General features: G+C 42.2%; 1 protein-coding gene across 15 annotated transcripts in view; it reads right to left on the reverse strand.

The window, feature by feature from the left end:
- The window catches only part of AKAP13 (A-kinase anchoring protein 13), a 346439-nt gene that overhangs the window by 16352 nt on the left and 318664 nt on the right, over nucleotides 1-11423 (reverse strand). For all 15 annotated transcript variants that reach the window (XM_032262391.1, XM_032262389.1, XM_032262388.1 and 12 more), the window contains 7 exons: nucleotides 9491-9616; nucleotides 9259-9376; nucleotides 8284-8532; nucleotides 5141-5217; nucleotides 4374-4555; nucleotides 4159-4241; nucleotides 1048-1242 (listed from right to left, as the gene is read on the reverse strand). In XM_032262391.1, the coding sequence (XP_032118282.1) occupies nucleotides 1048-1242; nucleotides 4159-4241; nucleotides 4374-4555; nucleotides 5141-5217; nucleotides 8284-8532; nucleotides 9259-9376; nucleotides 9491-9616 (1030 nt within the window). The remainder of the gene's footprint in view (nucleotides 1-1047; nucleotides 1243-4158; nucleotides 4242-4373; nucleotides 4556-5140; nucleotides 5218-8283; nucleotides 8533-9258; nucleotides 9377-9490; nucleotides 9617-11423) is intronic.

Consider the following 11423-nt stretch of genomic DNA (forward strand, 5'->3'; position numbering starts at 1 on the left):
AACCTGAGTGCATCAACCTAGGGTAACAAAAACCAAGGAATATTCTTTAAAACTACTTATACTTAGAAAAAAAATCCTTTGGGTAGCTGGGAGCTGTGGCTCACACCTGTAATCCAGCACTTTGGGAGGTCAAGGCAGGCAGATCAGGAGTTCAAGACCAGCCTGGCCAACATAGTGAAACGCTGTTTCTACTAAAAATACAAAAAATTAGCCGAGTAAGGTAGCAGGTGCCTGTAATCCCAGCTACTTGGGAGGCTGAGGCAGGAGAACGGCTTAAACCTGGGAGGTGCAGGTTACAGTGAGCTGACATTGTACCACTGCACTCCAGCCTGGACAACAAGAGTGAAACTCCCAACATACACACACACACACACACACACACACACACACACACACACACAGAATTTTAAGATGCATATAAAAAAACATAAGCAGGCTGGGTGCAGTGGCTCATGTCTATAATCCCAGCACTTTGGGAGGCTGAGGTGGGTGGATCACTTGAGGTCTGGAGTTGGAGACCAGCCTGGCCAACATGATGAAACCCCATCTCTATAAAAAATACACAAATTAGCTGGGTGTGGTGGTGCACACCTGTAGTCCCAGCTGCTTGGGAGGCTAAGGCAAGAGAACCACTTGAACTCAGGAGGTGGAGGCTGCAGTGAGCCAAAATCACACCACTGTATTCCAGACTGGGCAAAAGAGCAGCAAGATCCTGTCTCAAAAAAAAAAAAAAAAAAAAAGAAATATAAACGATTACTTTTAAAAAGTTAGAATAACTGCTCATTTTGGAGAGAGGGACCTGTGATGGGACAGGGCACATGGAGGGAGGGGCTTCAGGGTGTATGGGCACATTTAATTTCTTGATGTGGGTAGTGGTTAAAAAGATATTCACCTGATAATAATTTACTACAGTGAAATACTTGGTATGGGAAATTTTCTGCATTTGTGCTTTATTTTAAAGTAAAAAAGTAAAAACTGGCAGGTAATATTAGTGTGAAAACCACTCTGGGAGGAGATGACGAGAGGGCAATATTGAATATTAATTACCTTCATTTATTGCACTTTTCATTAAAGGTCCTCCTTTGAGAGCCTCTTCTGTGTTGGAGCGGAAGAGAACTCTAGGGCTGTGCGTCGGGGAGCAATCCTCTGGCAATGGAGTGCTGCACTCAGCCATGTCCCGGAAAATCATCTCCTTCTCCTCCAACAAGAGGAGGATTTGTTGGTCCTTCTGTTGAAGTTGTTCTGCGGGATGGAGAAAATGATCTGTGATTTGACTGGTTTCCTATTACAAGACGAGTAAGACACGAGCACCACCTTGTGGTAACTTACAGAAAGGGACAAGATAGGACACCCTCCCGACCCACTGCCCTTTCTTTTCCACCATGACAGCAATATTGTTTCTGTTCTGTAATTTCTATCTGGAAACCATTCTGGATCTTTTTGGCGAACCGTGGAAATTGTGACACAAGTCTGCACTTTGCTTCCTCTCCCTTGTCCCGTTTGCTTCTCAGCCCGCTACTCTCTAGCTTCTGCCCGTTCTGCAACTGTTCTTTCCCAGCTCAACTTCATGACTGAATCCAATGAGATCTTTTAGTTCGTTTTTTTCCCAGCATTGATGATTACTTCTTCCTTTAAAAAATGTTTCCCTCTTTCACTTTTAAGACACCAGTTCTCTTCCTACCATTCTTTCTCAGGGCGCTTTACAGATCTGGCATCTGCAACAGAAACTCTTATCTGGGCTCCTGTCTCAGCTCCATCCTGAGCTGTCTTAAATTTTTTTTTTTTTTTCCTTGAGATGGAGTTTTGCTCTTGTTGCCCAGGCTAGAGTGCAATGGCGTGATCTCGACTCATCACCAACCTCCACCACCCTGGTTCAAGCAATTCGCCTGCCTCACCCTCCCAAGTAGCTGGGATTATAGACGCGTGCCACTACACCCAGCTAATTTGGCATTTTTAGTAGAGGTAAGGTTTCTCCATGGTGGCCAGGCTGGTCTCAAACTCCCAATTTCAGGTGATCTGCCCACCTCGGCCTCCCAAAGTGGTTGGATTACAGGTGTGAACCACCGTGCCTGGCCTGAGCTGTCTTCTTTACCTTACCCATTTTCCTCTTGATCTCATTAATCCCCATGGCTTCAATTATCTTCTATATGCTGATAATACACAAAAAATCCATAAAAAATCCTCCCCTCTTTCTTAGCAGTAGACCATGGGGCCCAAGTGGCCACCTCCATCGAGATGCCTTGTTCCCAGCATGTGAAAACCAATCTTTTCTCCAGCCTACCACACCTCCACCCTTTAGTGTGGAGTCTCTTCCCAGTCAACGACTCTTCATCTTCTAGGTCACCTGATTTGGAAACCTATGAGAGATTCTGTCTCCTTGCTCTGGCCCATCATCAAACTGACCAGATTTTTATTTTATTTTACTTTTTGAGACGGAGTCTTGCTCAGCCGCCCAGGCTGCAGTGCAGCGGTGCGATCTTGGCTCACTGAAACCTCAAGCGATTCTCCCGTCTCAGCCTCCCAAGTAGCTGTGATTACAGGCACCCACCATCATACTCGGCTAATTTTTGTATTTTAGTAGAGATGGGGTTTCACCATGTTGGCTATACTGGTCTTCAACTCCTGACCTCAGGTGATCCACCGGCCTCAGCCTCCCGAAGTGCTAGGATTGCAGGTGTGAGCCACCACAGTCGGCCCCAAAGGACCAGATTTTAGTGACCTTACATCTGTTCCCTCTCCAGCTCACTGTCACTTGGCCTAGCCTAAGAGTCTTCCAAACGGTCTTTCTACTTCCAGTGACTTCCCATTCCCTCTAGCAACTCTCCTAACTGGCTTCAGCATGTTAAAGAAATCATTTTTTTAAAAGTTACATCATTTCCTTGTTGCCTTTTAGTACCTGGTGCTTTCCCAGCTTAAGCTCCCATCCCTCAGCCCTGACCCTCCAGACATACCAAACCTGTCATTCCTTGGCAGACACGTCAAGTCCTTTTTCACCTTTGCACATAACTACTCTTGTGGGCTGAGATCGCTTTTTTCAGATGTAGCTCATGCAACGGCTTCCCTGTAAGACTTACTGGAGGCAGGATGAGCAGATCCCACACATGCTGAATGTTGTCTGTGGTCTAATAAACCATTTTGTGGCCCATCACTCATGTATGTCTCCCTTGCTAGAGTGTGAGCTTCTCAAGGACAAAGGGTCGTTTTAAGGCACCTTTGCCTCTGTGTACCTAGCAGTATGCCTGGCCAGCTACTTAAAGCAGGAAGGCTTTTATACTCGTCATCCTCATCATGGGCCAACACATTTGCTGTAACTCTGACTCTGGACTCAATCTGTCCATATTTTTAACTTCTTCTCCTTCAGTGAGATAGAATGCTACCATTTATATGACTTAAGGCCTAACCAAACTCCTTAGGTGCTTACATTTATCTAACTCTAAGCCTTCTTTCTACCCTCAGCAGTCTTTACTTTGAAACATTTGATAAGCCACTGGCAAAGAACACCAGGCTTCGCTAAGACAGGGAACAGAATCTTGGCTTAGCCACTAACTACACAGGTAACCCTGGGTTGCTTGTCCTTTATGGGTCTCATCTGCACAATGGGGATTAGAATGCCTGTATTGTAGGGATACTGACAAGACTACATAAAACAATTAGTGCTCAATAAACAGGGATCAAACATAGATCAATAAGTACCCTTCTCCCAAAACTTCACCTCGCAACTCACTTGTGAATATGTGGGTAAGTGATAACGCTAGGGACTGGCAGGAGGATTAAATCAGATTAACGAGAGAATCCTTTTCCCCAAATGCCTTTCTTTCCTTGTTTTAATCTTAGATGTGACTATAAATTCTGGCAAATTCTCCTATGACAAAGTACAGATAATGTCATGAGGTTCAAGAACACTGATCCTTAGTCAAGAGAATCAATATTCTCTTGATCAGGTATTGGACACACCCTTAGAGCCATTCTTTACCAGGACCCATGTGAGCCTGGACTTTGCTTCTCTTTTGTTAAACAGCTATTCATTTCTCTGCTTTCACGTGGCTGCTGGGGCGGCTTTCGAACTGAGGGCAAGCCCGTACCTCTAAAATCCACCAGCACTCTTCAGCAACTGCAGACATTCCAGACAAGAGTCTCCAACTACTCCCAGTGCCTCACCTTTTAATTCTCGGGCTTTGGTGTCCAGCATTTTCTTTTCTTCCTCATTCTCACTAGGAATTCCTTCATCTTCATCTCTGTTCCTAAAACAACCCAAACAAGACAGAACAAAAAGTTCCTATGATGTCACTTACTCTGGTCACACTCCAGCCTATTATGAAATCACACAGAGACGTCAGGAGGCTGGGAAGGGTGGGGCCTGGCGGTTAACTTACAGCGTGTTGATTGTGTCTTGAATGATCTGAATCCAGCTGTTTCGTTCCTCTTTGGAGCTGGCATGGACTTCCACCATCTCTGGATCTTTCATCCCCATGCTGATCAGGAATAAACCTTTCTCCTCGTGTGCCACTTCTCTCACAATCAGCTTCTTTAAAGAGATCACTGTTGACTTCTGGTCCTGGAAAAAGGGAAGAGGGCAAATATGAGATACATATACAATATTCTAACTCTTAAGGACAACTTCAATCTAAGGTAAGACCAGATGCTATTATAATATAAGCACACAGTCTGAAAAATAATGGCAGCTTTAGGATAAAAAGAAATACCTCCTTATTTCATTCAGATTTTTAACAAAAAAAGATTTTCAAAAGGGAAATAGTAATTTATGGCTCTAAAAGTTCCAGTCATGTTTTCTACATGATGAATCTTTCCAGGTTCCCCAAAGAATTCAGTCAGCAGTATCATACATTAGCACCATTTATGGGCTCAAATGTGAGAAATACTCCAGTGACAGCTCTCTTCATAGGTCAGATAGTCAGACGTCCAAGACACTAAAAAAGACTGTGGTGAAACAGAGTAATACTTTTTGGGGAGAATGGGATGCCAGAAAATTGTGAGGACATGTGGGAAATTACTCAGAGGAATTTGTCCTGATCCATTTAATTTTAAGGGGGGGTGCAGGGAGAGCAATAATATAGTGCTTACATTCCAAAACTAACCTCACTGCTGAGAATACTATTACAAAAATAACAATTCAGCTTACCAACGATGCAAAGATGTACTTCTGGTCTTTTTCTTGAAGGAAAACTAAAATGTCAGTGAGGAGAACTGCTTGAACCTCTGGAAAACGGAAATGGGAGAAGGGAAGATAGAACGATGACTGCCTGATAGTAACCCACAGTCAGAAGGGTTTTTATTGACGGGTGTTTCAGCAACACACACACCCCCAAAAGGGCAAACTCTGATCTGAGACCACAATACTCCAAAGCAACAGTTTCACAGTTCTCCAGGAATTAGATCTGGTCACCAGATTTTTAGAGGCATTTTAAAATGAGATTTATCACCAAAGCCTTGTTTTGGAAAAGTTTAAGTTCTCAGTCCTAGAAATACACCACAGGCCAAGATTTTAAGACTAAAATACTTTTAAGAATAAAGCTGAAAAGCTGGACTTCTACAGATGTTAAATAGCAACAGATAGCAGCATACTCCATAAAATCCTCAGGTTGCAGTATTTTTCAACTGTTGATTACAGTAATCGGAAAGGTGTGAGGCAGGAGACAGCAACGCTGCCCAAAGATAAAGTGTAGCAATATATAAGTCTAATGAAAAGACGTCTTCCACACTCGCAAAAGACCAAGAGTGGCCACACGGATGCATTCCAGTCATACAGACACATGTGAATATAGGGCTCTTTCCTCAGCTCCCATATGCTATAGTCAACTTAAACTCTTGCTCTGACTAATCCTCTAGGAGTAGGAAGTAACATTTTCCCCTTTTCTCTTAAGGATGGTTTGACATCTCTGCAGTGGATCTACCTCGAGCTAGCAGGCTGGCCCCTATGTAACATCGTCACTGTGGAAAGTGAAGCCGACAAATCTCTGGGAAAGGATGGAACTCATTTATGCAGTCCACTCCTCACCTTTTCTTTAACCTCTGCCACAACTGGAATCCCTTTTCTGTGGAATTCATTGCAAAGCTATCAAGAAAACAGAAGGAAGGACATCTGATTCCTAGAGAGGTCTAATTTTTCAGGCTAAGCTGTAATTTTCTGTGTACTGCCATCAGTTATGAAAAAGGTTTTTTGTTTCTAAGCTTACTTTTAAAAATAATTCAGATGCTTGCACCCTCTCCCCCTCCAAATAAAAAAAAAAAAAAAGCAAGACACAATTTTTTAACTTCATTGAATCTTTAAGTTTATATGATCAGTGTCAGTGGATCAAAGAAAAACAATCCCACCTCTTTCAGAGAGTACCCAACATAGTACTGGCTGTTCTTGGCATGAGTTCACTTGGAGGTGAAAATGACTAAACACCAACTCCTATCTCTACTGGAGACATTCAAGGCCAGAAATCTGTCATTCTGCCACTGGCGTGAACACAACTTTATTCCAGCAGCTGGAATCTATTAGTTTTTATTTTGGGAAAAAATAAATTGCTAGGCAAAGGAAAGAATAAAGTGCTGGCTCCAGGCAGCAGCAGCTTTAGGAAATTCAGGCCCTTACAAGAAAGGGCAGGTATTTCTGCCAGCCTGCTTACAAGTCTCAAAGAGATCTAGGGCTCTCAGAATATCACAGAACATTAGGACTGGAGGGAAGAAGCCCAGTTCATCACAGAACCATGAAATACACAGCCAGTTGGTGGCAGGAAAGGAGGCATCTTTCTCTCAATCTTTTCTGCCCTTCTTTTTCATGCCTTCTGTGCATGCAGGCCCAGATGAGCTCTTCCCAAAGCACTGCATCACCTCCTGATTTATCTGTCACCAGTCTCTCTGGACTCTGAACTGCCCCTAGTCATTATACTGAAAAACCAACTCACTTTTCCTTTTCCTGCTTGTTATTCTTCTTTTTGAACCCATTCTATGCCCCGGTTCCCTCATCAATAGTATCAACTGTTAAGGCCTCAGTCTGGCGAATGCACCTCATCACAACCTTGCCCCTCCCCATTCTTCGGGCTGATTTCCCATCACTCCCCATCATCCACTCAGCTCCCTGTGAGTCCCGGGCATCCACTCTTCCCTGGACGTGCCACATCCTTTCCACTCTGTGCTTCTACTTTTTCTTCCTTACTGTGGGGAACACTTTCTCCTTATGTACCAAGTACCCTCCTTATCATCCTTCAAGACTTGTCCCTACTGCTATTCCTCTTGCTTTCTCCTCCATTCCAGCACTTGCCACTGTGGAGCAGGTACCTCTTTCCAAGGCTCTTCATTTTGATTCCAACTTCTAAGCAGGCTGTCCTGCTTTATTCATTGTTGGAACCAGCTGATCTCCTGGAACTTCTTTACTACTTGTTCTAAGCACGGGTATCGCTGACAGCGGTTACCTACATCATCACTTACACCTCAGAAACGAAAGCAGCACACATTTCCTCCACCTTTTCTACACCAGGAAGGCTGACAGCGCCACGCCAGCCTGCTTCTACATCCTCAGCTTCCTGAGGCCAGGGCGAAGGGGTGGGTATAACTCAAGGCTATTGGTGTAACATATAGGCCCGTGGAGTATCGGTTTGATGAAAACAAACAAAAAAAATCCAATGCAAAGATAAACTAGAAAACAAGTCTCATAACTTCACTAACTTGATAAAGCTGACCATTTGAAAAGTAAAAATTAAAACTAAATGGCAAATAGGCATCTTTTATGATTCCTTTTGGTTTAAAGATATAAGACCATCATAAAGTATAAGAATAAATCTAACTGATATGCGTTAAACTTACCCTTCTGTAAGGTGTCAGGAGCTGCAAATTCCTCTAACATCTCTTGTGAACAAGTGATGTGTTTTGAACTCACAGATCCTGTGCAACTGTCATGGACTGTGTCTCCCTCCTAGTGAGTTTTGCCACAGACCCCAATTCCAACCTGGCTGTCCATCTCTTGCAGGGGAATACACCTTCCTTGACCGCTTGTATATGTGCACCGATCTTATCCTTTCCTTTTTTTTTTAAATCTTATTTTCCATTTTCCCTGACTCTATCATTTCTTTGTCATCTTACTATATTTTCTATGATTTTGTAAGCCATCACAAAACATTTTTGATGTAAGACTATGAAGAATTAAATGCTTGTTGCTCTTGGGCGGTATCTGGAGATGGGCTCTCTAGCAAAAAATCTGGTAGTGAATTTCCAACAAAAACACTTGGATTTTGCCTGTTGTACCTGGGCACACACTGAGACAAAAGAGCCAAGCCGTACCTTTTAACCTTCCTGCTGTGCTCTTCAGAAACACACTCCCATCACGTACGAGCTTCTTCCGTTTCAAATCTTCCTTGGCAAACATCTGTCCACTCTTCATCCTCATGATCGACTTACTATCTGTCTTTGTATAAATCTCATTGAGACGCACTTTCTTTTCATAACTTGCCACTTTACTGTCTACAGCTCCAATCACCTCCTTCACCAGGCTCAAGGACTGTGCTAGATCTTCCTGCTCCACTTCATCGTCTTGAAAGGAAAGAATAATTCTGTTTTTTATGGCTCTTTTGGACCAAGGCAGAGGGTGGGAATCTTGACTTCTCACTCCACATCATCTTTTCCCTTTGTGGTTATACGATCAGAGGGGAGCCAGCATGGCAGAAGTCATGTGCCTAACCCTCTTGCTGTCATAAGTTTGATTCTAAAAGATGTCAGAAGTTTTCAATCATATAAATAATATGCAATCATATGCTGTGTTCTAAAAATAAAGGAACTAAAGACTTCTAGGAGGAGAGTAGTAGCAGGAAGAGCAACCAAGTTTTTATTTATATCTTTGTTTTACTTAATCTTTAATGTACTGCCTTGTAATCTTCAATATAACTGCTTAGAACAGAATTAGCTGAGAGAGAGAAACCAGTAATTACTGATTAAGCAAAAAACAGCAGCAATTCTAGTGCTTCTGGGAAGAACTGGTGGAAATTATCTCCCAGCCTAGTGATAAGGGAAGAGTGTTCAGGTCACTGAACTTCAGATGGAATCAATGGGGTCCCTTTTCCTCTTGCTATCATCTACCCTAAGTCTGGTAACATAACAGTCCAAATTTTCATTCAAGAAAATTATTTTCTAGATAAAACACAAGGTCTCTTTTAGACCTACTACAGCATGAAATAACTCTTCCATGGGGCCTCCAGTGCTACTGGCCACAGAGGAAACAGTCCATTGCCATACAAGACTGAGCTAGAAAGGGAAACTCACCTTTGGTACACTGTAATATTCTTTGGAATAAAACCGGGTACTTGGTAATCCGCTGAGTTACAAGCAATATGCACTCTGGAATTCCAAGCCTCCTTACAACTGAACTGCTCATCTTCTTCTGCAAGAGAGTACACAGACATCAGGAATCACATGAAAAAGCCTCTCTAGTAAAAGCCGACAGGCACACAGTGCTGTTGACGACGATGGGGATTTTCATGTTTCCTATCAATACCTTTACAAAGGCCTGAAAACGCTTATCCTTGGTATAAAGGTCTTTGAAGTAGTTTACAGACTGGTTATGTTGCCCACAAAACTTGCCGTATGTCTTCTTTAAACGTTCTGCATTCACAGTTGAAAACTGCAGAGAAAAGAGAACAGAAGCTATGCCATGGGGCGCCAAACTCATAAAACCGTTTTGTAAAATGTTTCCAGTCTATATGTGAAAGTCAAGAGTGCTTCCTCTTAACTTCTCCCAAAAAACTGAAATGGTGCAGCAGCTTTGCAAAGCAGTCTGGCAGTTACTCAAGAGGTTAAACTTTAAATGGGTAGACTATATGGCATATGGCTGCTTTCCCAATAAAGCTGCTATACAGATTTGAAAAACAAAAAAATTAAGAAATTTTATGTACTGTGCACACAGGAAATACAAAATGTATTCTAAGTTCCATTTGTCATAAACAGAGTAATAAAATAATGAGAGTCACTAGGGGTTTTTCATGAGGCAGTTTTACATACCTGATCTTGGTAAGTCAGACATCATAAACAGCCATCATTACCTAGGGATCTGTTTGTACTACTTACTTTGGGCCAGCAGTCCTAATAGTTCCACAAGGCCCTTAAATCATTCCCAAATGTGTGCAATCTCAATGGTTCATATCAAGGTATGTTCACTGTGGTAAATCAATGAATTTCTGTATGCAGTTCATAAAAAACATGCTAAGCCATTGATTTCCATTTCCCCTAAAAACCTCCAGAGGCAACACAAATTGATCTTTACCAAAAAAATGGAAAGAAGGATCAGGGTAGCTTTTCCCTTCACCATTAACCAGCGGAGGAGCTGAGGCAGACAGACAGTAAGTTATCTGCTCATATGACAAAACAAACGCCCCAGACGGTGATCCGAGCACTGGCACGCAGAACCAGCAAATGGACACTACGGGTTAAACTGAATTCTGGCACCACAGATCTTACCAGGGGTTGTATGTAAGTACAAGGAAGTTTAAATGGTAATACAAGTCAAAGTTTGATGAAACACTAAGTTAGATAAAGTCTAAGTCAAAGGTACATGAAAACAGAGAAGAGGGGCAGAAAGAGAGAAATGGAAATGCTGAGGGATGTTTCAGGAGGAAAGGCCATCATTTGTAGGTCTCCCTTTTGAGCTCTGTTGCAGATACCTGTGTTCAAGCATTTCACACTGCATTTGCATTTATTTCATAACACGCCTACTTTTACTCCTAGAATAGGAGTTCCCTGAGGCAGAGGCCTAAGCCATATCTACCTTTGTAGTTCCACCTGGCATTTAATAGATGCTCAGTAAATACCTGAAAAATGAATGTGTGAATGTGCTAATAAATTAATGAAGTGAGGGGTATGGGCTCAAGAATACAAAGGAAAGACAACATATACAATTCTCAGACTACTGTTCCCGCAATTAAGCCTCTGTTTCTACACAGCAGCAGATATTTGCCCAAAATCTTTGGGGAATCTACATCTTTGAAAAAGGTCTAGTCAGATGTACATGTTATACACCTCTGCCTGGAAAGGTTATACTGGCAATGTGTTTTCAAGAAGAATATTTTAAAAAGAAACATGAAAGTCTGTCTATGACAATCACATCCATAAGCACCAAAGTACCTTTTAGCTTAATTTTTTTGGAGAATGACTAAAACCATACCACCCCTTGATAAATCTATTAATAATACATGTTTTATTAAGTATTTTACAGACAGACAATTATTCAATTTTCTGCGCTTCAGCTAGTTTTTAGATACATGAGATCCTTCTGATTTGAGGCAGAGGGGAAAGTTGAAGATGTCTAACACACGTGTATTTATACAAACTATATATATATATATATATACACACACACACACACACACGTGTATTTGTATAAATTACACACACACACACACACACACACACACACACACACACACACACACACA

This window comes from Sapajus apella, unplaced genomic scaffold (genome assembly GCF_009761245.1).
Source record: "Sapajus apella isolate SASKATOON/1434 unplaced genomic scaffold, GSC_monkey_1.0 scaffold129, whole genome shotgun sequence".
Classification (NCBI taxonomy): domain Eukaryota; kingdom Metazoa; phylum Chordata; class Mammalia; order Primates; family Cebidae; genus Sapajus; species Sapajus apella.